Source organism: Cyanistes caeruleus, chromosome 1 (assembly GCF_971803275.1).
Source record: "Cyanistes caeruleus chromosome 1, bCyaCae1.hap1.1, whole genome shotgun sequence".
Lineage (NCBI taxonomy): Eukaryota > Metazoa > Chordata > Aves > Passeriformes > Paridae > Cyanistes > Cyanistes caeruleus.
The window spans coordinates 110496942-110523727 of NC_141701.1; the positions used below are offsets into that span (position 1 = coordinate 110496942).

Genomic DNA, 26786 nt, shown 5'->3' on the forward strand with positions numbered 1-26786 from the left:
TGATAAGCATATGTTGTTAAAAACATGTGCTTTAACTATTTAAATGGTTAGTGCTGCTTGTTTCAGCCAGCATTAGGCATACTCAAATACTTAGAAGTATACAGTGTTGAGCTATTTATATACCCTTGTAAATAGAGTTCAAGCACATGGTTGATAGGAAGGGATACAACTGCTAAGGGGAAAAAAAATCAAAAATCATGCAAATTGGGACTAAAAGCCACGCTCAAGTGTCTGGAGACCTTGATTTAAATTGGATTTTGAAGTGATTAAATCCACCTACTCTGAAACTCTTAACTTGAAAGTAACTTCAAAGTTCTATCAACCTGGAGGTGCTTTAAGGTGAAAGATTTGTCCCTTATGGTTCTTGGGGTTTTTTTTATGTACTACTGTTAAGCTTGGTTATGTAAGACTGAGGGAAAAAAATGGTAAATGTGCCTGTACAGAAACAAGACGTGCCTTCAATCATATAGAGCTCAGAAACGCTTTTTCTACACCATCTACTAGTTTTTGAAAGTGCTGTCTTCCCCAGAACATCTTTGCCTGTGACTACACAGCAATTTATCCAGTGTTTTTGTCCCTACCACTCAGCAGCTGCTGAGGCAGCTGAAACTTTTCCAAGATGTAAGGTGTACAGTAATCCTTGGGAGCTAGGACTGTCCTGAAGAGTGACCTGGTAGTGGTATAAAACACGTGTACACGGTTGAGTTTGCCCTAGCACTGTGTCACAAGAGCAGGACATTAAAGATTTAGGCGCTGCTGGGGAGAGAGAGGGTTTTGTGCCTTGAAAGAAAGCTGGGCTCTGTAACACCACACCTAACAAGCAGCATTTCTGTCAAAGTACTGTTTTTGTTTTGGTACCTGCACTGTGCATTTCTGACTGGGTGTTCCATGTCAGCAGCATCTGGTGCTCCTTTCAGCAACTCAAAAACCTCTTTGAAACTTGCAGGTGTGTATTGTGGGCAAGTCACCTTCCTTTCAGTCCACGAGCATTGTCCAGCCCTCTGGGCTGGTTCTTCCTTTTTGTAAAGCTACGGGGAAGAGGAAGAACTACAGGAGTGCAGTTTATTTCTGAAGGTTTACCACACGATGGCAACGTTAGCTCTTCATAACCTTGTTCCTAAGGCCAGGCGATTCTGCTGCCTTCCCGTGAAGGAATGGTGCCAAACAAAAGGGATGGTACAAACATTTGAGAGCAGTGGACGTGCTTAGCCAATTCTTCATTTTGCTTTTATAGTTGACTAAGATGTACTTACATGCATCTTTATTTACTTTGTGGAGCTGAGCAGAAAGAAATGGGGTCTGCTGTTGAGAAAGCTCAAAGAGAAGTCCCTGTTTTTGTGTTCTCATATCACTTCATGCAGAATGTGTAGTGGGCGTGCTGGGGGCAGAGCAGGGCATCTATCCCATCCCTGAGATCAGCAGATAATTGCTGTATTTCCTAAACCAATACCTAATCTCTGTGCTGCAAAGTCTGGGAGATGTGAGCAATTCTAGGAGTAGGATTGGACCCCTTGGCATGATCTGTAGTTAAAAGGTGTAAAATCTGCTGTTACCACAAACCAGCCATAGTTCTGGGACAATTGATTTGCTGGTGATGCATATTTCTTCTTGAAAAATGCTTTATCTGCATGCTTCTGGTTCTTGGCTAGCATGTCTGTTACTGTGTTTGGCATCTGAATGTGTTTCAATTTTTTCATTGAGATGTAATAGGCTTGAAAGAGAAATCTCTACATTTACTGATGGACTTGTGACAAATCTGTTCTAATTTATAGCTCTATTTATTTTGTCTTGCTTCAATTATAGTGCCCTTTAAATGTTCCCAGCCCTGTAAGGTTTCTCTGCTTTTCTCCTGTGCACACTGATAGAGTGTCTCTGAAAGCTCCACGTGCCTGCCTTTTATCGAGATGAAGGGGTGCTAATTTCTATTCACAGCATTATTGGTATATGAGTAAGTACAGCTTGCAAGGAAGTGGTAAGTGGAGCAAATTACAGGGATGACTGTGTGGTCTACTCATTTCAGGTCTTCAGCTTTTTGTTATTCTGTTCTACAATTTTGGGGGGATGGAGGGGGGCTGGATTGGTTTGTTTGGGAGTTTAATTTGGAAATTTTTAATGTTGTTAAAAAATGAAGTTGTATGTATTATTGTCACACTCAGGTACTTTTGAATTTGTACTGGAATATCCTTCACTGAAACAGAAAGATCAGCTTTTACTAGTTTAAACATGACTCGCCTGGCTGTCCTGCAGTCCTTGCTCCTGCCTTGACACAGGCTCTGTGGGTACTGGTGATGTACCCACACCCTTTTCCCTGCACAAACTTCATTCCTAGGGGCTGTACAACTTTCAGTTCATCCTGTCCTTAAGTGGGAATGTGGCCCAACCTTCACTTTGTGCAGCTGTCCCTGTATTATAGTCTTGTTTTAGATAAACAAAGAGTTGGTAATATTTTCCTCACCTGCCTTTCAGTGATGATAAAACTGAGTGGGCCCCAGGCAAGTCTTTCTGCCAAACTCTCCACCTCCCCCATAAGCTTTCAGACCACTATATGCATCCAAATTAGAGAAGTCTTCCACCTGCAGTCAGCTGTATGTGCTGATATCCAACATAAAAATTATGCCATTGCCACCAGCAGAGCCACTTCCTCCTTCCTATAGTGCATTGGCCCAGTTCTTGATACAGAGGAAGTACTTTTTAACATTTCCCTGGTGATCCCCGGTTGGAGGGAGTTTTTCAGGGTTATTTAGTTCTGTAACTGCTCCTCACAGATAGTGAGGAGAGGCCCTGACCTGCTCATCATGGCCCTCAGCAGAGCCGAGCTCTTCCCTCGCATCCACTTTGGGTGGAGCGCAGGTGGTGTTTCGGAGCACTGTGCCCTGATAAAGGTTTATGTGGCAGGATCTTATTGGGAAGCTCTGCACTGATGAAAATGAGAGATACTTCAAAAAAGTAATGGTGTGCATATTTAAATAGCATGAAAAAATATTGTCTCTGAGGTCTGAGGTCTGCTGCAGCTTTACCTAAGAAAAAGTACCTCTCTCACAGTGGCAGAGCACAACATCTGAATATTTTTCACAATAGCTCACCAGTCAAGACTTTTTATAGCCATTGTTTGAGCCTCCTATTTACAAAAAAGGGGCCATTGCTAGCTGTGTTATTGCTACGGTCTGGTGCTATGTAAAAATGTTCTAAAGAAGAGATGGAAAATAGGCTTGAGGGCTTTTTCCTTCTTCCTTCTCTTCCTCCCTGGCATCCCTGAATAACTTTACAGGGAGGGGTTTCTTCCTTGTTTATCTTTTATTTCTACTGCTTTTCTCATTCACATTGCACATGTGAGGCTTAGCTCATCCTGGAATTCTCTGTGGACAATGCAAAAAAAAAAAAAATCAGCGTTCACGGCATAATGAAATAAATTAAATCTGACTAGCTGAAAGTGGCATCATTTTTGCTTGCTTGAAGCATTTTTCAAGGTCCAGGGAGAGGCTGACAAGCTGCTGCTGTTGGCGATGCATGCACATCTTCATTCCAAATGTGAGCAGGCTTCCTCAACTTGTAGACACCTGAACATGACCTTGGAAGGAAGGATGTTCATACTGGATATGCCAGGTCTCTGCAGCAGGTCTAGCATGGGAGGCAGAGTTGCATTTAAATATCAATGCAGGGAATTGTGCCACAGGACAATTATTCCAACAGGAGACTGAAAAACATCCACATGCTCCATGCTACAAAATAATTTCTAGCATCCTATAGAAAATTTGAGATTGTGGTCAGAAGAAAGTTCCAGTGCCATGCCAGGGGCTGAGAGCGCCCAAGGTCCCAGGCACTGCCAGCTACCCTGGGTGGTTATTGCTCAGACAGGAAATTCAGTGTCTTCATGGTGCTTGGAAGGAGAACATGCCCCACAGGTTAGACCCTGACAATCTGACATTTCTTTCTGGCCACTCTACTCAAAACTTTCGAGAAATTTGGCTCCAGAGCTATAACTCTGTACTATTAGTAGATGATACAAAGCCATCCTATGGGGGCATGGACAGGATGAATTATCCATGCCATTCAGCTCCCTCCTCTCTTCTCCTATGCTACTCTACTGGGAGGGACAAAGGTTCAAGCCCACTCCCTCTCCTGTCTGAAACTTCTCAGAACTTAATCCTCTGATTATTAGAAACCTTCTAATTGTCAACCTAAATTTATTCATGACCAATTTATAATCAGGAGTCTCCACTCCTTGCTTCTGTAACTGTCAGGAAAGATTCATGAGCCCATATGTTGGTCAGACCCTATTTTCAGCAGCCACAATTCAAAGCTCTCAGATTAAATACTGCCTGATTGCTCCATGTGTTAATGCATCTCCCTAGTGCAAAGGTATGTACACAGCCAATAGTGTCTTTGTGGTCCCAACTCAAGCATATGCCAATAACTCCTTCCAGGAAAAGAAACAGATTGCTTCTGTCTTGTTTTCTCTCTCTCTCTTTTTTTGGGGGTGGAAATGTTCCATGCATCAGTCTATGTTCATTTCCCCCTTGTTTCTGTGTGATCCTGCAGGTTAGAGCTGGAGGTCTGCTAAGATGCTCTGAGGAAAATGAAGTCATATGCTAGCTTGATGTCACCTGGGCTTCAGACACTGGCACACAGCAAACCCAGGAGGGCAGGCTCTGCCCCCAGGATCTGGCCTGTTCACATGCAGAGGTAGGAACTGACCTCTGGCAAGGTCTTGGAGAGCCACAGTCACAATCTGTGGGAGGGCAGGCAAGGCATGCAGCTCCAGTAGCTGCTAACGTGAATCTCAGGCAGCAATGCTCTGTGCTCCCACCTGGCATTGCCTGTGCTCCCTTTCAGGCTTCCTGAAAGCTGCCTGCAGTTTTAAGCTGTGCAGGGAGCTCTGGATGGAGCAGGAGAACCTGTGTTCACCCCGACCCTGTCTGTGAGGTGCAAGAGCAGGCAGGGACGAGCTGAGCTTCTCCCTGCAGAGCCCCACCACACCTCCTTTTCTCTCCCCAAGCACCTCCAGAGTAAGATGAGCTTGGACAACTCCTGCTCAGGAGGCCAAGGGAATCAGCCATGCAGGTCTCTGAACCCCCAATACTAGCTCTTAGCCCCTCTAAACCAAAGTAACTTATGCACTAATTTTGCAACTCTTCAGGAAATTTTTCTGTGATGATACAGTTTCCAGCGACTTTTCCTGGCTACCTTCCATAAGTGTGGTAGCACTGCTGCCTTAAGTTTTAGCTTTCATATTATGTAGATTCTGTACTGCGTTAGTATATAACTCTCAACTTCATATAAAGTGTTAGCAAGTTCTCATCACAGTTTAGTTAGACAAAACAATCCTTTTCCAGCCCGAGAACCAAGGACACCATTGCAGCTTCAGCCCCCAAAAGTATAAACAACAGGGAATGGAGGAGAGCAATCTGGGAGGATGGGACTTCACAACCTGAAGCTGTAATTGGACAATTAACCCCAATATGTAAATGCACCAAAACTTATAAGAGTGTGAAAACTTGTGACTGGTTGTCCTTCTTGGGTGTAGCATTGGCCAGGCTCTTGTACTGCCTAAGGTGTAGCCTTTGAAGGCCTTTTTAATAAATACCTACTCTATTCCTTTAATTCTGTCTAGCCTCTGTTTTAGGTAGCCTGTCAAGGCATCAGCACAAGTGGATGGCATGGCAAAGCCTTTGCTAAGAAGTGAGGAGCTATGAGTGTAACAATTGCCAGCTAACGTGGTTTTGTGGTCAGTCAGTCATCACCTTCCCGAGGAGAGCACAACATCTGTGCTGGCAGGGCACATCTGGGTGTCTCCAAAAGACACAGCACCATACACCTTTTTTATTTTGCAAATGGTATAATTTACAGAGACTGCTTCACATATTCAATGAGAAACCGTCTCAACAACAGATCTCAAAATGAGACATCAATGCTAAAGCTTTTATATGTGGTGGGGTGGAATTGTTCTTCATCCAACATGCTGTATGTTCAGTGATCAAGTTAAAGATACACACACACATACACATTTAATTGCTAGTGAAGATTGCAGATGGGGTAGGATTAGTGGGATACTAAATAATAGAGATCTGAATCTCTTGATTTATGTGGTGACAGTCCAAAAAAAAAGGTGTTTCAGATTCACTGGAGTGCTGGGGTTTGATCTGGAAAGGAGAAAGAGAGAGGAAGGAAAGATAAGACTTAAAAAGGAGGGGATCCCTGCCTTGGGAAGGACTGACTGGAGAGGACAGAGATGTCTGGGGTGAAATACAGGTAGAAAGTCAGTGTTGAAGTTCAAGTTGTTATACCAGCTGCTGGGAGCAATGGAACCCAGTGAGATGGAACCATGTTGGGGCACCCATGTTGTGCCACCTGGAAGGTTCACCCTCTCCCATGGACTTGGGATGCCACAACATGGCTGGGCTGTCAGTGACTGTTTTCACACAAGGCTGAAGTTCAATTGTTTCCAAAAGCTGGTGGAGGATGGAGCCTGAGACCCTTGCTGATGCAGAGAGGTCAGCTTTTCTTGGGAGGAGCAGGCTAGGAAACAGTTCCTTCTCTAATAATACAGCAAATGTCTTGGACAAGAAACATGGGTGGTAAGACTTTTTTTTTTTCTGGCTGAACATGGGAGAGCTTTAAAAATAGCCCTCAGAAATTCAAAAATGAAAAGAGAACCCTAACTCATTTGACTCAGCTCATGTTCTGTAAAAACAATACTGTGTTCTGACAAGCGATTCAGAGTTTGCAGCATTTATCTAAAATGTTAAACTGGAGAAATGAGTAATCACCTCTGAAGGACTTAATAACTTTGTCCCTTCCTCCATATGCTTGTGTTTGAGTCATGAAAACAAGGAGGATACAATAGGTATTTGTGGGAAGTATAAAGCCTGTGCACTCAGGGAACGTGTGGTTCTTCTGCAGATGTTATTGTTTTCTCTGGCATCTTAAACACTGCTTATAAAGGATTACTCTCCCTTCAGGATGTGACCTCCCTGCTTTTTGTCTTTCGTCAGACAAACGGTGACAAAGGCATCCCAGCAGCATTAATTTACTCTAATTACTGCATTGGGGGTGTGCAGCTTCTTCAGCATATTTACAAAAATTCAGTGCATTCCATAAATGACTTGGGTGGGCTTATTTCCCTGTGAACAATCAGGAGATGCAGGAGTCGTTCCCACACACAGTGAACTGAAAAAAATCACCCACATCCAGGTTTTTCTCTGAGTTAGGGACTCTTGTTTGTCCCTTGTAGGGATACTGATTTGGGAAGTGGGGCATGGGTTCATGTCACGCTCTGAAACCAGATTTTTTTGAAACTCAGCTTTGCACCTTGCCTGCTTCTCAGCATCTTTCGTGTCCCAGTGCCAGACGCAGTCTGAGTCCAAATATCTCTTCATTCTGCTTGATCCCTGTAGCCTTAATTTCCCATCTCTTTCACACCTCCTGCAAAGAAAGGGTGAAGTAGCAGGGTTTCCTCTACAGTTCCTTAAAAAAGCACTGAGACTGATTACCAACAGATACAGGACATAGTGGGGTGGGAAGGGAAGAGAAATTCGAAGGTTTTCTGAAGAGCTTGTTTTTAATCAGTGCTTGATAGGTATGATTTATCTGGGCAGGGTTTGGGTCTCAGAAATTCATTCAAGCTTATAATTATCTTGGCAGATGTGAAAAGTCATATTCATAGCCCCTCAAACCCATTAGAGCCTCACACTTTTCTAAAAGGAAGAAAAAAGCCTTCAGCTTTACTTTCTGAGAGGCAGAATAGCTTTCTGTTCCTTGACAGCTCTTGAAATCTGTCCCTTTCCACTGCCTGTCTTTAGTTCCCAAGGGAGAAATGAATGCAGGTCCACTGGGACAGAAAGAGAAAGAAAAAAAAAAAGTATTTCTGGGAAAGAAGAAAAAAAAAATCAGCCTATTTTCATCCTTCTGCAGCAGTCATTTCTTTATGAGGACAAGCAAGTGGAAAGGCAAGTCAGACTCTATGAAATGGAGTCAGGTTATACCAGAAGATTTTGCTAGTGCCTACAGTGGAGTCATTTGAGGGAGCACAGAGGTGCTGCTGTGGATGCAATAGCACCCATGGCCTTCTTTCCTCTTCATTAGTTTCCTTAGATTTTGGCCTGCTTAGAGAACCCCAGGAAAAGGTCTCAGGTCTCCTGTTTCAAGGTACTTGCTCCTGGCTAAGCTGGATCTGCCAGGAGATACCAGCAAACTGAGCCCCCCACACTGCTGTCCTGTGCCTTGCAACAAGGACAGAACAGCTTTTGCTCCTCTACAAGGTGAGAGGGATCAGGCTCAGGAGATCTTTACTATTGGAAATAGTAGGTCAGCTGGCCTGAGCACCTGGCCTGTTGTGCCTGTTTCAATATGTGCCTGTTTCGGAGACTCATATTTTGCCTGCAAGCTGGGTGCAGTCCCACCTCCCTGCTCTTCTCCATTTCCTTTTGCTGCCTACATCTCTTGGGAGTTTCTTGGAGTGGGGACTGTCCCTCATCCTGCAGATGAGCATTCTCCTCACAGGGTCAGGGGATAGCAAAGAAAAAGGAGAGAAGAAAAGCAGTTTCCACTGTTCACAAGTTCATTAATTTTCCAGAATGCAGTAGCAGGGATGCTACTTATGGGACATGGGGGCTGCAATGGTGGGATTAGGACTACCCAGCTCAAGGGGGTACAAGGTAGTCACAGTCCTATGGATTTGGGGAGTCCTCCTCAGAAAACTGGTTTACAATGCACTTGGTTCTTAGGTCTGATTTTTAAATTTGTTTTTTGCATGGTGAATGTAATTAAAAATCAGGGGAAGGAGCAGGGTGGGGGGAAATATTTTTTAAAAAATTTCATAATGCCAAGACTGGAGCATTTGTTTCAAGGCTCACTAGATTTCCCTTACTGATCTGCCCACTGATCACTTAAGTCTGTCTGCTACAGCAGCCATCCAAGCCTGTTTCTGATGTCAAATTCCTCAAATGTCAGGCATGCATTTTAAAGGGTTATTTGTAGGGAGAGGCAATCCAGAGAGACCAGCCAGAGCGCTCAACCTGTCAGTCAAGGTTCGCAGTGCTGCCGCACTGACAGGAATCATTTTGGCAGAAAATTGCATATAAATTGAATCATTTCAAAATTAAGAAAGGGAGATGAAAGCAAATGCTTCCAAAATGAGGTGCCACCGATGAGTTGTGATGCACAGGCTTCAGCCTCCGGAGCCCTGCAGATCCCTTCCCTGGCGCTCACTCTGTCTTCGGATAGGCCATCTTTGTGCCAAGGCCAGTAGTAGGTTATTGCTAATTGCTTCATATTGCTAATTGTATTAGAAGTATTAGGTTGTTATCTGCCCCCAGGGAACTGGCCTCAAGGGAAGTGTTTGAGGATATTTGATGCCGCAGTGTCCAGGACAAGAGGGAGTCAAGGTGGCAACAAGGAGGGGATGCAGGGCTTGGTTTCTGCACCCCTTCCTCATGCCCATGGATGGCATGGAGGGGGATGTGCTGAAGCCGAAAGTAGGCACACTGCTTTGGTGTGTAACCATCAAACCACTTCTTTTCTTAGCTGTAGTTTAGAGTAGCAGTGGAAGGGGTAGGGAGATGTACCATATTAAAATAAGATGCACACGGTGAACCAAGAGGGCCTGAAGGCCCTGGGGCACTGGAACCAGTGCAAGAGCACACTGGGCAATAGCACTGAGTTGCCATCATTGTTTACATCCAATGGGTTGCATCAACTTGTAAAATGAATGCCACTGTGGACTGTGCATGGTCAGTGAGCTAGAATGGGGCTTGGGGACACAGGAGCCTCCTCCTGGGTCTGCCCCTACCCTCCCGTGCTGCCTTGGTCAAGTGACTTGGCCCAGTTTCCCTCAACCTCATCCTCTTCTCTTTTTAGACCACGATATCTTCATTGTACTTCAAAACAGCCTGTACTGTGCCTTTATCAGATTGTTTAAAAATACAAATATCAGTAAAGAACAATGCTGATCAATCTGGTTTGTTTTACGGTTTCCTGGAGGAGGTAGTTGCACAGGTCAGGGATCTGGAAAGCCCCCACACCTGAGACAGAGGGTTTCCTCCTGTCCCCAAGCTGGGCTGGTTGGGGCTGAAGCTGGTGAGGGGCTGCAGCAGTAGACAATGCCAGGATGAGGGACTAATGGGTTTTGCTTGGCCACAACCCAGAGCTGGAAGGGAAAAGTTGTATGAAACAGAAACGCTTTGCAGCCTGGCAGCTGCCTGTGTATCCTGCTTGGCCATGGAGGGCTCTTGAAACACACTGCTTTCCAAAGCAATGCCTCCAGACCCTCTTCTCCCTGGGGCCTGGGGAAATGACACCTAGGATGCACCCTACACCAGGTGCTGGGTGGGGGAATGCACTGGGCACTGCAGGGCTCAGCATGCTGCAGTCTGCACTGCTGGGTGTGGTGAGGGTCCCCTTTCCCTGTGCCCCTCTCCTCGCTGCCTGCATTGTGTGCCCCAGAAAAACAGGCGCCCGAGCACCCTAAAAATGGTTTAAATGCATTCATGCCTTTTAGGCGGATAAGAAATCTCTCAGGTCTGTGTCCACTCCAGGCACTGATGTGGAACAGCTTTTTGCTGGACCATTACTGAAAGGCAAAGAAATGCCAAAAAAGACCTGCAAAGAGCATTTTCTTGAACACTCATGAGCAGATCTGTGGTTTGCTTTCCTGGCTCTGGGGTCCCTGTGGCCCCTGGGGCTCTAGTGGCTCCTCTACTTGGCTGGCACCGAGTTCACTGCAAACAAATGGGCTTGGGAGGAGCACGTGTGTCTTCATGTCCTTCTGGCTCAAATTGGCCCCCGGTGTTGAGAAAAAAAAAAAAAACCAAAACAGAAAAAAAGCAAGAAGGGCTTTTATTGTGAAAAAGAGACTTTTCAAATGCCTGTTCCCCCCTTCCCAGCCTCTCCACTCCCCTCCTCACAGGGAGGTGGGTCTAGGATGAGGCAAAGTTTGAAAACTCCCAGCTGAAGTTTGAAGGGTGTCCTCCCGCCCAGGGGGAAGCGGAGGCACCCGCTGGCGTGTGGTGACAGGAGCCCAGGAACCTCTGCAGCACAGAGCTGGGCAGCAGGGGCTGTGGACAGCCCGGAGGGGCACCCCTGGGTGACAGCCCCCGGCTGTGATTAATGGCCTGGGCAGAGGAAGAGGGCTGATTAGTTCCTGGGAATTTTTTTTTTTTTAATTGCTATTTTATTTTTTTGTGTGTGTTCTGTGTGGGTTCGTGGTGTCGTATGGAAGTGCCACAGGCGGCCGGCACCCGAGTCAGGAGGTGACCGTGTGGTGTGTCGCGCACAGGAGGTGAAGCACATGAGGAGGAGTGCATCGGCTGCTGCTGCTGCGAGACATGGTAGGATTTAGAGGTTTCCTTGCTGAGCTGATAGTGGGAAGCAACGCGGGATTTGCCCCATGGGATGAGGTATCCTGGAGGTCTCCATCCTGGGGGCAGCTGGGATGTGCGGGACACTCGGAGGGTCAGAGCATGGTGAGGCGAGCGAGGCAGGGAACCGCTACAGCACTTTGCTGTCCTTAAAAGCATTGGGGTGGACCGAGCAGATTGTAAGAATGCACTAGGGATGGACAGAACAGATTGTCAGGATGCCCCTAAAGGCAGTGCCTGGGGCTGCCGTAGCTAAAGCACGGCTGTCAGCCAGGGAGGTGATTACACTCCGTCCGCCAAAACCCACCTCTTTGAAGTGGCCAGGTGGCACTGCTTGAGGCAGGCGAACAGCCCGGGGTGTAGGCAGAGAAGTGCAGATAGAGATCACGAAGAGCCGCTCTGTGCTTTGTGTTTGGTGCTGACAAAGCACAGCAGTTTCATCGAAAAGCCACAAAATCGGCCAGTTTGGCAAGGGAAAACTTCACGTCCCTCCCAAGAAATGTTGTGCATCCCCAGCATCAGAAGGTTTATCCACATCTGTTGCGTGTTCCAAACCTTAGGGTGGTGTTTCAAGTCATCTAGTGCTCCAGTTTGAAATATCCCTTGGCAGACCCATCTGAGCAAGCACACAGCAGCTGAGCTGGGATGGTCCCCCCATGCCCCATTACCCCTGCCCCACTGGGGGACAGGGGGATGTCATGCCAGGGAGTTTGCACTGGGGCTGGGGGGCTCTGTCCCTGCTTCACCACCTCAGCCCTTGCCAAGCTTGTGTTGGGCAGGGATTGCAAACCTGTGATGGATGAGCTGAGGAGATGCCTGGTGCTGCTGCCAGAAACTGGTCATTTGTGTCACTGAAGCATTTTTATGTCCTCGAGAGTGTGCTGATGACTCAGAGCATCTCTGGGGACAATGCTGCTGTGCCAGCCTTCACTGCAGTGTGTGTGTTTGTGTATGGGGGGCCCTAGTGTCATGCTTTACATTTTCCATCCTACGGTTTGCATAGGCTGCTTTGGGTTTCTTAATTAATGAACTTCAGCAACAGGAAAAAATGATGGGGTTCATGTCAACTATTTTGGGGTCGAAGATAACTCCTCCCTGTCAAAGGGAAAAGCAAGGCAACTCTCCCCATACCAACCTTTTGTCTGCAGTAACATTTTTCTGTACAAGCATTCACTATGAAGCCTTTCAAAGCCTGTACAGCCTGAGCCAGGTACCTGGTGTGGTCTCCCATGTGTGAGCGGGGTATTCACTTTTTGCCGGGATTTCCATTTTGCTTTGGCAAGGGGAGGTCTGCTTCTGCAGTCCTTTCCCCTTTGTGAGCTCCTGCATTGACTGCTTTGATTTTGCCCATAATCTGGGTTTGCTCTGGACACCTGCAGGCAGGGCAGTGGTGGTCATGAGGAATAAATCCAGAATCTGTCCCTAGCTGATCACCTTGTTGCTTCATTTGCAGCAGAACCCTAAACAAAGTGCTCAAGATGATTTTTGACTCCTTTCAAGGTGACCAGGAGGGTGACCCCTTGCAGAAAGCCAGAGGGATGCCAGCTGTGAGCTCCCCTGTTGGTATGGAGAGCACGCTTGCAGTCGGCTTCTTGTTGGATCTGGCTGCTGCACATGCCCGACCTGCCGCAGCAGAGTGCTGGGGGATGACTGCATTACAGAAACATCTTCTTTCTTCTGGCTTCACAATCTGCCAGCGAGTAGTTTCCAGTTGCTGTTGTTTGCCTAGTATGAGGCACTCTAAATACGAGGGGCTGATTGTGCTGTATTAATGCTCTGGCGTAGATTCCAAATGCCTCAATTACCCCTTCCACTTCCAATGCTCAGTAACTCAGTAACTCCAGTCCACCTGCAGCTACTTGCCTTGCCCTGAAGGAAAAGCCCCTTTTCTGTGAGCCTGGCTGCATCAATCCTTGTACCATGTTTGCTCTGCTTGCTCACCCCATGGATTTTGCTGGGAGAAGATGCAGGCTGGGGGGTGGCTGCTAGGAGGCTTTGCCCAGGATGGGGTCTGTGGGACACAGGCAGCACTCAGAGCCAAGTGGCAAGCAGTTTTCTGCCCCTTTTTTTCTCTTTCAGATGTAATGGCTTAACAGGAAGAAAATAGGGTTGCCTTTCTGCAGCTGAGGCCAGGGCTGGTATGAACAATTCTGTTTTGAAGAAAGCCCACAGGGCTGAAAGGCCCCGCTGTCCTCCTTCTCCCTCCCCTTTGGAATCCCACGAATGCACTTTTCTGCTCTCCAGGAAGGGAAAAACCTGACAGTCAGCTCAGGGAAACCCAACTGTCTGATTTGGGCAACCTCCACTGAAACTCCAACAAGGGAATCCAGTGCTACTCCTTGCCAACACCCCAAAGAGGGTTTTGTGAGCCCCCACTAGGCACCAAGCAAGCATTCCTGTTCCCTGGTGCTGGTCCACCAGTTAGAAATGAAAATTGAAAATAAATGGATCAAAATACCTCCTCTCCAAAATACAGAAAAAACATGATAAAATAAATAAAACTGAACCAAATGCCAAAATGTGTGAGAGATTTAGCAGCATTCCAGGCACTCACAAGCAGGATTGGCAAACTCATCAAGAGCAGGAGGAAATAAAATGTGATTTTATTGTAATGTATTCCTCCCCATATTAAATACAGCCCAGAACACATTGCAAGAGGGGCGTGACTTTCTGGCACCTCTGCTCTTTGCGTCTGTCACGTGCAGAGGAGCTGCAGCAGCACAGCCCCTCTGGGGATGCCAAACCAGAGCTGGTGAACAGCCCAGAGGTGCAGCAAGAGAAGTTACAGGGGTGAGGGGACTTGTGAGGAAGTGGGTCTGTGGCTCCCAGATTCCAGTTCTTATGTCCCTGGGTTTGGAAATCCCAAAGGAGTCAGCTCGTAAGCTATGGTCTGTGGCTGGAACCTGCTGAGGAGCAGGACTGTGGGTTCCAGAATGCCACAGGAACAAATCATATTCTTCTTCCCCAGAAGAAGCTCAGGGTTGGAGGCAGTTTGTGTGTGGGACTTGGAAGGGAAGGAGTCCAGCCCATGGACCACAGGCTGCAGCCCTCCTCCAAAGCATTCCCCATACAAACCCTCAGAAACAAAGGCAAGACTGTTCAAAATGAGCGGGGCATGAGGCACAGATGTTGCACAAAGGCAAGCCACATCTGTTTCACTGGGGAAGGGGCCCCCTACTTGCTGGTTCAGCAGGCAGATGGGAAAGCTGCTCTGAAAACTTACGGAGCTGAGTGCAACAGGCTGGCCAGGAAACTGGGACGAGGGGAGGGGGAAAAGGGAAACCTGGCAGGAGCCTGCACGGCAGTGGTGGAGTGTGGGAGCAACAGCCTCCCAAAACTGCTGCTTTCCCTTCCTGATGTCCCTGCTAGGAATTTCTAGGTTGTGCTGCTCTCATGTAAGTGTGAGGGTTAGGGGAATGAGCAGAGGGAGAGGAGGGAAGATGAGGAGGACCTCCCTTGCTATCCTTGTGAGGATAGCAGAACAGTTGTGCATTCAGGCCTGCTCAGGTCCTCACTGTATCCTGTGAACACGAGATGCTGTTTCAGGTCCTCAGTGACCTGGATGATTTGGGTGCAGGTTGATACCACTTTTAGTGGTGAAAAGTAAGGGAGATGTTTGCACATGCAAGTGACAGCAGACCTGTGCATCTCAGGGACACGTCCTGAAAGACTGCCATCAATCTCTTGGAAGATGTGTCTCCAAGAAGTAGAAGATCCAGCTAAGTGCAAGAGTCTGCAGTAAGAGCCCTGAGTCTTAATTAACTTAAATAGAAGAAAGAAGGCATCTGAAAGCTTTTACTTTGCTTACTTTAAGCAGAAGTGTGGCATCCTGGAGTCTGTTTATTTTTGTGGTGCTTTGTGTTGACTTCTGGAATTAAACCAGAGTGGTCCTGAGCTGCACTGTACATAGCACCAGGATGAAAAACTCCCTGTCCATCTCACACAGAGCTGAGTATTAACTGTCTGCAAGCTGAGATTTACACAGTGGGAGTGAGGAGAATTACGAATCTTTCCTTTTGCTCAGTGAAAATCACATGATTTGGGGGTAAGGACGGTATCATCACAGGACAAGAAAGTCCCTGCTGGTACCCTGCAGGGTTTTAGTCCACACTTTAGTCTGCAGGTGCAGGACAAGGTCTGTGTCCTCTCTGGGTCCCCCCAGGCAGCATCCCTGACCTTGACTGCTTCAGCTGCACCCCAAGGTGTGGTGTCCCCCAGCCAGGTGCTGGCCATCTGTTTCCTTCAAGGTGTGTCCTCTGACTCCTGCACCAGGTCTTCCTTCTTCAGAGATACTGAACAGGAGATTTGGGATGCTGGGAGTCTTGCCACTCTTGTAAGATATTCCTGGAGAGGGACAGTTTACAAGCCCTGTGTTTCTGCTGTACTTCTTTGACACATAATGGGGAGCAGACAGTGCAATGGGAATAGCACTGTTAAACAGAGCAGTTTAAAGCTATGGCTCAAAATTTTGTTCATCAAAATGGTCCTTTGGATGATGGATGTGTGAGAAAGGGCTGTGCTCAGCCTATGGTTGTGCAGAGAAGAACCTCCACGGCAAGGAGCCTCTCAAAAACCAGAAATAGTCAGTCTGGGTGGGAGGTTTAGGTCAAGAAACAGGACATTTCATCCCTAGGAAGCAAAAAGCTCGAGGGGCTGATGCAGGGCCTGGAGCCAAGGACACGCCAGGTTATTACTAGAGAGAGGCTGTAGAGCTTGAAGGTTTCCAGGTTTTTATAATTTGCTGCCCCAAGGCCATAGTGATAACTGGGAAGAACTGTGAAGGCAACATTATTTGAGAAGTTAAAGGCGGTGTGTTGGCACCATCCCTTTGAAGTCAATGCTCAGACTGAACAGTGCCAACACTCTTTCATCCATTTATGCTGCTGCCAGAGTGCTGCCCTCTGCTAGTGCAAATCCTGCTTGTCTCGCACATAGGCTATAAATGATCCCAGAAGCTTTGCAGACTGTCCAACATTTAGCAAAGTACAGCATGTTTTAAGGTTTCATCCCAGGCAATTTAACTCAGTCATTTTCTGGTTTGATTTTGGACATGTTGGTAGGGAAGTTTGTGTGCCAGCTCTGAGGACTTTGCTGACTCTGCAGGGAAGGACCCAGCACCATGTGGTGATGTGTCACATTTCCATCTTCCTAGCTTCAGCTGACCCAATGTTTGCCGTGACTCCATTTCATAGGCTTTATGGGAGCAGTCCCCTTTCCCACCTTCTCAGTGCCTGGCTTGAGCTTTCCAAGCCACTTGTGTGGAAGTGGGGCTGGAGGATCACCTTGAGCAGACAGGCATGGGCTACCTGCCACATCCCTGTCCTGGAACCAAGTGGGATGATCTTCAGGGTGTCTGCAGAGCGCTGAAATATAGTAGGGTCATGGTTTTCCCCTCTGGAAGGGCATTTTTGAGGAATAAAGCCTTCATCTCTGGAGGAAAAAAACCCAGACAGAAAGCTGGTGTAGGTCTGCTAGGAATTGCAGCCACTTTGATAGATCATGAGGCCAGATGAAGGGTTGTCTTATTCTTCATGCCCCATGGCGATATGGGTGCAGGTGAGTTTTGGTGGAGCTGTCCCCATGTGCTGGGGGAACACAGCAGACCTGCCCTCCTGGGGAGCCACTCTGAGCCAGAGCTACCTTTGGGACTGGCAATCATCATTTAATAGCTGTCTTTAGTAAATTCCCACTGCGAGCCATTTATCTTCCCTGAGCAGGATAATACAGGAAGGCACTTCAGCTCTTGAATGATGGGTGACAGACGCTGCCAAGCATTTCCTTCCGCTCAGACTTGCCCAGTCACTCCAGGGATGGAGCGGTTTTGTCTCCTTCCACGTCCTCAGCATGGTTATGGGTCTCCAGCCCACATGTCATGCCCTTAACAAACCAAGAAAACCTCCTGCACAATATGAAAAAGAAGAGGCTGATCCAATCCCAGATCTGATTGAGGCACCCGCTCTCCCATTGCACCAGGAGCTGCTGTGAACAACATGTGTGGGTGCAAGGCTCTGGAGACATTCCCAGAGGTGGGGGGCAGGCAGAGGAGGTTTTCCAATTGTTTTTCAAGCAGTCTTTGTTGAAACTGGTCACGGCAGGCTGCACCTCCTGCTGCCCGGGCGGTTTTGCGGTTCATTGGGCGGGCAGCGAGCAGGGAGCTGGGACGGTGAGCACAGCCCTGTGTGTTGCACCCTGCTCAGTGTGCACCCACATAAATGAACAGGTCTGCCTTTAACCTGCTCACTGGCACGTTGCCTTTGGCAAAGTCCTCTGAGCTGGGCAGTCTAGGGCAGGCAGGTGGCCAAGAGTGACACGGCCATGGCTGAGCCATCCTGGCTCCTTTGGGCACCTCTTTGGGATAGTGGGATTTACTGCTGAAGGAGCCTTGTAGTGCCGGTGCAGGGGCAAGAGGACTCTTTTCAATGCCAGAGGAAAGCAGGAATCAATCCAGTTTTCAACAGCCACGTATTTCCGTGGCATCTTTCTAGTCTCAGGGCTGTTTCTTACATTCTTGGATAATGAAGTTTGGGGTTTGTTTTTCTTTTCTTTCAAGCTCGACAAAACCAATTTGATGCACTTTGAAAAGAAATTGAAAACAGGCTTCTCTGCCTCAAATTCTGCCAAGGTTCAAGCGTCCTGGGAATACAGTGTCAAGGATAACCCTCCCCCACCTCATCCCCAACTAGACTTAGAAAGTTTTATCTCCTAGCATCAAAGTTGCACAGCTCTTTACTGTGCCTTCAGAGTCTGGGCTGTGCTGTATGTCTCTCTGATGAGCGAGAATATATATTATTTACTTATTGGCATCCTGGAACAAGTAGTACCTCTCTTAAGCCTTTTTATGGGTTTTGCTTGCTGGGAAAAGGACCTAATTTCTGGCAAAGACATGCTGTACTGTCAGTATGTCAGCCTGGCAAAGCAGAGCTGTACGTATGGTTTGCATTTTGGGCTGAATCGAAGCCATAGCTTAAACTGCAGCATTTTTTTACAGCATTGGCTTAGAGAAAGTCTCTTTGGAAAAGTATTTACCCAGGGCTTGTAAATACAGTATTATTTATGCAATGTTTTATCACCTAGGTTATTATTAAATTTGCAATATCAGCCGCCAGAAATAACACAGAGATTGTACTTGCACCTTTTTTGTTTCTTTTTGTTGTTGATGTGGCAGGGAAACCCTGAACGGTGCTGGGGAGGGGAGCCTGAACTGGCCCTTGCCCAAGTTCACAGCCCAGGGTTTCAAATTCAGGGTGGGAAAGCAATGTAGCTCTAACTTGTGGTGCCCAAACCTGAGCTCACTGACAAGGAAGATAAAGTGGTTTTGGACAATAATGATTCCTTAACCACTTGGATTGTAAACTGACTTGACATTAAAAACCCAACAATCGTTGTCATCCATTTGGCATACTCTGTTCTCTTGCTGTGGGTTAAAAAGGATTTTTCCTGCAGTGTTTTGAAGGTTGTGCATGTGGCTCCCACATGCATTCTTCTCCCAGGATACTTTTGGCAGACAGGCTTTTCAGATACCCAGAGATGGTATAAGCAACCAGAGGGTTATTATCAGCTGGATAACAAAAACAATCACCCTGAAAATCCTCCATGCTGAAGAAAAGGGTTGAGGGGTTTTTTGGTGAGAGAGGGATGGGCTGTGTCTCTCCAGAAGGGTGGGATAGGGGAGGTTCTGGGAAAACATGCCCGAGAAAGCACAGATTGGGAAGGGACTTGGCTGGATGCAGATGGGAATACTGAGATTTACAGTTACCCCTATCCTTTGGGATTTATTCCATAGGTATCGCTGCTGTTAATTCAGCATACTTTGAGGCCAGAGGAAGAGATTGTGAGGCACTTGCAGTGATGATTTGAAAGGAGTGTGGATATCAGGATACCAGGATCAGCCCTTTGTATGCCACAGAGTTATTTTACTACAATTAAACTAGGATTTAGACATTGCACCTTCTCTAAACTCTTGCTCAGGAGGCCAGACATGTTTTGCAGGTGTTTGAGAAAGAATGTGTGTCTGCACTCAGTGGAATTTGCTTGAAATTCAGGGCATGAAGGTCTTGAATAGCCGAGCTTGGATGTTGCTTGTGTCACTTGCCGTTGCCTGTGGTTCCACAGCAAATAAATATCCCATCCAAATGGGAGAGAGCTGGGGAGGCATCAGAACCAGCCACTTGACAGAAGTCCTGCTGCCTCTCAGGGTGCTTAGGGGTGCTTGTGCTCATCCCCTCCCCAGAAAGGCACCCAAGACAATGATTTGGCCATGTAGTTTGGTGCCTGATGTAGCTAATGCCAAGCCTTGAATAACCCTGCTATGATCTAGGACAGGACATCCCTCTCTGGACAGGCTCACCCTGGACTAGGTCCTTTCCACTCTGGGAAGAGATAAAGCAGAGGTCCCCTGGCAGTTCCCAAAGCCCTGTAGCAGACAGCCCCTGGTTCCTGGCAGAGGCTGGTGTAAACCCTGTCTGAAAAAAGGATTTAGCCCAGCAGATATATTTTGCTGCACTACATTGTATTTCTGGGAGAGGAGCAATTAAGTGAGAGCTATAAAGCTGAATCACTCCGAGTGCACCATCAATAGCTCTTATAAACTGCATTAAATCTGCTCAGCCCTTGAAAGGGAGGCATGAAAGGAGCACCCCTATGGCTGAGACCAGTGAGTCAGTGGCTCCTCTTACCCACCTCAGCTGATATAGTGTCTTTGCAAGGGATGTGGCTCCTCACCAGGGGGCTGTCTGAAGCAGTCTCCCCAAGATGAGGACATGAAACCTGAAGAATTTTAGAATAGTGCTGTGTTAGCTCATAAGCTCATGCACTGGGGTCGCCTGGGGCAGCTGCTTGTGGGGCAGGAGTTGTGCTGGTGGTGGGTTCCTGTGGTCAGTGGGAGACTGTGGTCCTAAAAGCCCATGGCTGGAAATGCTTTTGCCTGCCCAGCTGCTTTCTGGAAGTAATTCTGGCTGCTGGCTCTCACCTCCCCAGCTTTTTAGCTCTTTTTTTCAAACTTTTCCTCTTATAAACAGTCTCTTATCCCTTCTTTGGCAATATATTGTCCTGCTGTGTCTGCCATGGATATGCTTGTGCTTCCAAAATAAATAATTGTAAAAAAATGTATCCACTTGACCATTGCCTTGACTTCCAATGTGGGTTTGAGCTGCTTGGAAATGCCTGTTGAAAGCAGAGAAATGGCACCAATATGCTTTTTCTGGCTCCAGCCTCCTGAAGTGTGTGAGGCTGCCCAAGTACCTGAGTGAACAAGGCATGGGTGCAGCATGGTCCGAGGACTGGATTGGCTTGGAGAATGTCACAGTGCTGCTCCACCACTGCCCTCTACTTCAGCCTAAATGGGAATGTTCTGTGCTTAGGGCAGCCCCAGCTGTTTAAAGGCAGTTCCTGAGTGCTGGGAATCAGAATACTTTAGGTTTCACATATAGCATAGATTGTATCATGGACTCATAGAAGGGTTTGGGTTGGAGGGAACCTTAAAGATATCCAATTTGAACCTACCTGTCATGGCAAGGACACTTTCCACTAGACCAGGTTGCTCTGAGTTTCATCCAATCTGGCCTTGAACACTGCAGGGATGGGGCCTCCACAGCTTATCTGAGCAACTTGTTCTAATGCCTCAACACTCTCACAGTTAAGAATCTTTTCCTAATATTTAATCTAAACCACTGTTTCAGTTTAAAGTCCTTTTTCCTTGTCTTGTCACTTCATATCCTTGTGAAAAATCCCTCTCCAGCTCTCTTGTAAGCCCCTTTAGGCACAGGAAGGTGCTGTAAGTTCTCCCCAGAGCCTTCTCTTCTCCAGTCTGAACAACACCAGTTCTCCCAGTCTGTCTTCACAGGAGAGGTGTTCCAGCCCTTCAAGAGTTTGCATCCTTTTTTTAAAAAACAGCCTGTCACAGGTTCTGACTGAGACTTGGAGCTGCCTTCTTTTGCTGGATACAGCAATGGGCAGAGCTCCAGAGGCCTTGTCTCAGCATTGAGAATTGAGATATTCAAGTTATGGGTTCAGTGTGCAACCAGAATAGAACCGGTGAGGGTGCCCAGGGGAAGGTCTGAAATACAAAACCTCTTAGGAACTGGAAAGTGTTCACAGCTAGACAGGAATTTACTAATTTACTCTGGTTTTGGTATTTTTTCTTTTTCTTTTTTTTTTTTTTTTTCATTTCTTGAGTCTTTAAAGTAAAATATTTGACCATGAAAAATTCACTGCCCATAAGGTCAGTCTGTACCTCAGCGCTGCAGATGTGGCAACCTCTGTGTGGGGAACGAGGCCTTGCTCTGATTTGCTTCTGAAGGGACTGCAGCTAATTTCTGGCACAAATCATGGCACCAGCCATAACCCTCCTCCTCCAGTGCTGTGGAGGCAGACAGCCCTTGGGGAATACCTCTTGCAGGGCTCACACAAGCAGAGGGGCTGCTTCTCTGAACCAAACCCTACCGAGGGCTCTGCCTGCAGCAGCGCTCCAGCACCATCTCACCCTTCTGTCCCCGCAGGTGCAGCGCCCATGGCGACGGACGGGGATGAAGGCCCCAGCCCCAGCAGCCGTGGGGGTGCTGCTGGCCCTGGCCCTGCTGGCTCTCACCCACCTGCCCCCGCCGCAAGAACACTCCCTGCTCCCACTGCCGGCCTCGTCCCTGCCAGGGCCCCCGAGGGAAGCGGCTGCCCCGCTGTCTGGAGGACAAGCCTACGGGGAAAGGCTCCCCATGGCCCGCACTCGCCTGCGGCAGGAGCAGGCCCCGGGCCGGGGCAGGCGGCGGGGGGTGAGGAGGGACACTCCCCCGTGGCTCTCTGCTGACGACCTCCAGAAGATGTGGCTGCTGTCCACTGGGCAGGTGGTCTCCAAAACCCGTGTGCCTGCCCACGGGCAAATCATGCGAGTGGGGCTGCGAGCAGTGGGGGATGCCAAGGGGGATGCCAAGGGGGACGTCTCGCCAGCCGGCCCAGAAGGAGACTGCCAGGATGGGCGCTGTGGGCTCATCAAGCGCCCCGGGGACCTGTACGAGGTGCTGGCCTTCCACCTGGACAGGGTGCTGGGGCTGAACCGCAGCCTGCCCGCCGTGGCCCGGCGCTTCAGCAGCCGCCTCCTGCCCTACAGCTACACCGACGGCACCCTGCGCCCCATCATCTGGTGGGCCCCTGACCTCCAGCACCTGGAGGATGCAAACAACGACCAGAACTCGTGTGCCCTGGGATGGCTGCAGTACCAGGAGATGCTGCAGCCCCACAGACCAATGCTGGTGGCCAGGGACGCTCCCTGCGCCAGCATCCCACCCAGCGAGTGGAGCCGCCTGGCTCTCTTTGACTTTCTGCTCCAGGTAGGGCTGTGGTGATTGAGGCCACCTGTCCCATCAGCTGTGGCACCCAGGTTCCCCTGCACCTGTATTGTCTGACCATGGTCTCCTTCTGCTCTGCGGGGTCGCACAGGCTGTGTGGGTTTCTTGGGATGTAATTTCCCCTCGTCAGCTGTTGGAGAGCAGCAGAACTTCATGCAGAAGCACTTTGGCCTGAGTACGGTCCATGTTTGGGACTTGCAGGGGAAACACAGGCAGGTTGTGGTGAGTCTGTCCTCACATGGGCGAGCTTTCTGCTGTGCATTTTGTGCTGGCAGAGGCTTGGGGCATCCCTAGAGACATCCCTAGGGCATCTCTAGGGATAAACAGCATGTTTGCATCAGCTCTGTCACATCCAAATTCAGGGATGTGCTGCTGGCGCTGGAAATAAGGAGCCCTGCCTTGGACAGCACTGCCTTCCTCCTCCTCGGCATTAATAGCACTTAATCTTCTGTCTGGAAAATCATACCCTGCTGCTACAAGGGATTACAACAGTATCCCAGAGAGTTATCAGGTCTTGGAGGGCAGCTGTGAGGAGGGGAAAGTGATTTATGTGGAGAAAAAGAAAGCCTGCTTAGGTACCTGGGGGCTGGTTATCAGACAAGAGAAAACTGCCTGAAAGGACAAGTATTAATACAAAAAAAAAAAAAAAAAAAGAAAGGAAAAAACTCCAAACTACTAAAATATGTTTTCCTTATTCTTTCTCTTTTTTTTACAACTATGGCTGTCAGAGGTGGAGCAGTTCTGGCTGAGCTTCAAAATATTTTAGCTGAAACAACCAGAGAAATGAGAAGATTAACCAATCCCCTTCCCTTCCCCAGGCCAAAATACCACTGAGTGCAGTGGAAAGGCTGAGACTGTAGGATAAAGTATCTAGTTCTAAGGAGAGTTCTTCCTCAAGGGCTGAAGCAGTGCAATAACAAATTCAAGGGCAAGCCACAGGTTCTCCTCAATAATTCTAATGGAATCCTCCCATGCAGAAAAGTCACATAAAGGTAAAGAGGATATTATAGAAGTGGAGTAGCATCTTTCAGAAACGGCTTTAGCATCTCACACCCTTGCTGGGGAAGTAGTTGTGAGACTTGAGCCCTGTTGTACATTTGCATTGAAATCTTGGTAGTTTTCTTCAATTTCTCTTAAAATTTGGCTTCATATATGTTGATTTCTCTTCATATCTGCCATAAGGGAACCCCCCCCACTATGTGCAAAGTTTTAGTGGGGCCAAAATGCTGAGCCTGGTAGAAAAGGGGCAGCTGCTGATGGCTTTATCCTGCACTTTAGAGAGGACCAAAACCAAATCGACTCTGCAGCCACATCCCTGGGACATCCTCTTCCCAGCCAGAGAGAGAGCAAGGAAACTTTCTCTAGGGGAAGCCATCCCAGACTGTATCATAACTGGAAAAACCTATCAGACACAAGGGGATGCCCTGCTTGGATGCCCAGGATGGGCGTAAGAGTGGCTGAAGGTGAGCTTCTGGTAGTGTTTGAGCTTGGATTGGAAGTGTGGCTCATGTATTTGTGTTCTAGCAATAATACCAAACTTCTGATGAATTAGAGCTCTATAAGCTCTGGAAACAATAAATTAATACCAAAAAATCAGGGGAGGGCCAGGGGAGAGAGGGCTTGTCAGCATGTAAGGGCACTCTCAGCATCTCCACAGCCATCTGGTCCCTCTCCTGGGGCTCCACTTGGGCACCAGATCTGCCTCCACCTCACACCTCTGTGGGTTCAGCACCAATCCACCTTGGTTTCACAGGTGCTCGTGGGTGGGTGAGTGGAGCGCTGAGCCTATTTAATGTCTCTGTAAGTTCTCTCAGGTTGTCTTCACCTTCTGTGCAGCCTGCAAAATAACATAGCAGGTGAGAGAAACTGGCTTGCTGAGCTCTCCAGTAGGCAGACTGAGGAGATGTGTGGAGGAAATGTGATATTTTGTTCTGTTTCCATGTGTTTTGTGACAAGATGCTCAAGCACTTTTTAACCAGAGTGTCTCCCAGTGGAGAAATACTGACCTGAGTGCTTCATTAAACCTCAGACAACAGAGAGGTTTAAGGGCCTCCAGTGTGGGACTAATCCTTCTTCTCAAAGGGTTATTAATGGAATGGCCGTGGACATCACAATTCGTGTTTCTCTGCAGCATCTTCTTCAGTGCTTGGTCAGTGTTTGGGTTCAGACTGAACTATTTGTGAAAGCACAGCTGTAATTGGTAACTTGTGCTAATTGCCAGGGTGAGGGGCATAGTCAGACTCTGTGGGTCACTTGGCTTCTGACTCCTTGTCACCTGTAGATCCCTTCTGGCTCACTTGAGATCTGCTCCAGCCCTCCCAGCGGCTCCACGAGCCTCTTTGCACCCTGACTCCTGGGCTGGCACCAGCAATGCTGAACAAATCAGCAAGTTGGACATTTTTGCAACCAGAAAATATTTTTATTTTATCCATATTTTTATATATTTCATATGTATTTTAAGGAGTAATATATATATATATATATATACATACACATATATATATATACATATACATACACATATATATACATACATACATACATATATATATATATACATATATATATATATATGGGGGTTTTTTTGTAAACAGGGCTTGAGATCAGGAGGAGGTGAGGCAGCTCCCCTACGGGGTCATGTCAACACACAGCCATGGGGAGGTCTGTTGACAGCCAATGAGGTGCTGTCTGCCCCACAAATCGCCCCAGAGGATGTACCAGCTGCTTCTGACAAAGCTGAGGAAGCTCCATAAATACTGAGGCTAGGTCTGACAGAGATTTATGTCTTTTTAAAGCCCTTCATTCCTCCAAGGGTGTGGTTGAAACACTGGAAGTTGTGAAGCAGCTCCAGGGTTTCTGCAGGGAACTGGGATGGGAAGCAGGAGGTTTGACAGCCTGGATGACATGGAGCCTTAGCAGCACCTGCAAATGATTAAACACAAATGTAGCTAAAACAAGTCACCATGGCCCAACTTAAATGTCAGGCATGCTCTGTGTATTCACAGACTGCTTTTTCCCTTGCCAATACTTTTCCATTCATCTTTCCATTGAGAGCTGCTCAGGTTACCATAGGGATGGATGAAAGGTTGCATATGTGACAGGAACCAGATGAAACCATCATACAGAGCACTGGGACTCAGAAAAATAAATTATTTTTTAGATTTCAGCCTCTGGGTTTCCTTGGGTACTTTTTGGTGGTTTTTTTGTTTTTTTTTTTTAATTAATTCATCATCATGTGTGTCTTCCCTTCATTTCAGCTGGAAGCACAACCCCTTCACTCTGTGCAGATTCAGAATGTGGAGGTACCAGGTATCTGAACTCCATCAGAAAAGCCTGTCACCATCACCTTTGTCATCACCTTCTTAATGCCAAAGGGGTTTTGCATGTGTGCTTCCATTCCTCTCACTCACCAGTGTATGCAGCTTTTCCATTGCACGTCTCCTGAGGATCCCTAGAAATGTTTTTTTTTTCCTCTGTACAAGAACAGCTCACATCAGCATCTCCCCACCCCAGGCACATGTCCCTGCTAAGGTTCCCAAATGCCTCCTGCAGGTTCATGACCGCCTGGACCGCTACTGCTGTGGGTTTCAGCCTGATCCCTCTGAGCCCTGTGTGGAGGAGATGCTCCACGAGAAGTGCCGGAATCCAGCAGAGCTGGTCCTGGTCCACATCCTGGTATGTCTTCCTGCTGTCCAAGGGCTGCTCTGGAGCTAACATGAAGATGCCTGGGAGGCACTTACAAGACTGAAGTGGTAGCAAAGGGAATGTCCCATGGTGATGCTGGGTCCTTGGTGGGAGGTGTGCCTGGGCATGGAGGGACATAGACATTGGCATCTGCTTTCCCCCAAATACTCTCAGGCTTTCTCACTGCATTAAAAGCAGCCTAAACTCCCACACTGGTGACTCTGCACTGAGTAAATTTCTCCTTTCCATCCTGCTGGCAGGTCCGGAGGAGTGCACCGTCCCGCCTGGTGTTCATCGACAATGCGGGCAGGCCACAGCACCCTGAGGAGAAGCTCAACTTCAGGCTCCTGCAAGGCATAGACAGGTAGGAATGTGCATGTGTTGAGCAAGGCTGAGCTGGCACACGGGATGT

At 47.8% G+C, this 26786-nt stretch overlaps 1 protein-coding gene across 7 annotated transcripts in view; it reads left to right on the forward strand.

The window, feature by feature from the left end:
• Positions 1 to 10893: 10893 nt before the first annotated feature.
• The window catches only part of GASK1A (golgi associated kinase 1A), a 29266-nt gene continuing 13373 nt past the window's right edge, over positions 10894 to 26786 (forward strand). For 6 of the 7 annotated variants that reach the window (XR_015276161.1, XR_015276162.1, XR_015276165.1 and 3 more), the window contains exons 1-3: positions 21585 to 22672; positions 26243 to 26365; positions 26635 to 26738. Coding sequence is in view for 3 of the 7 variants with exons in the window: in XM_023919302.2 (XP_023775070.2) it covers positions 21680 to 22672; positions 26243 to 26365; positions 26635 to 26738 (1220 nt within the window). In the remaining 4 variants the exon portion in view is untranslated. Of the gene's footprint in view, positions 11325 to 21584; positions 22673 to 26242; positions 26366 to 26634; positions 26739 to 26786 lie in introns of those variants that run through there. The other variant, XM_086850145.1, reaches the window with a different exon arrangement.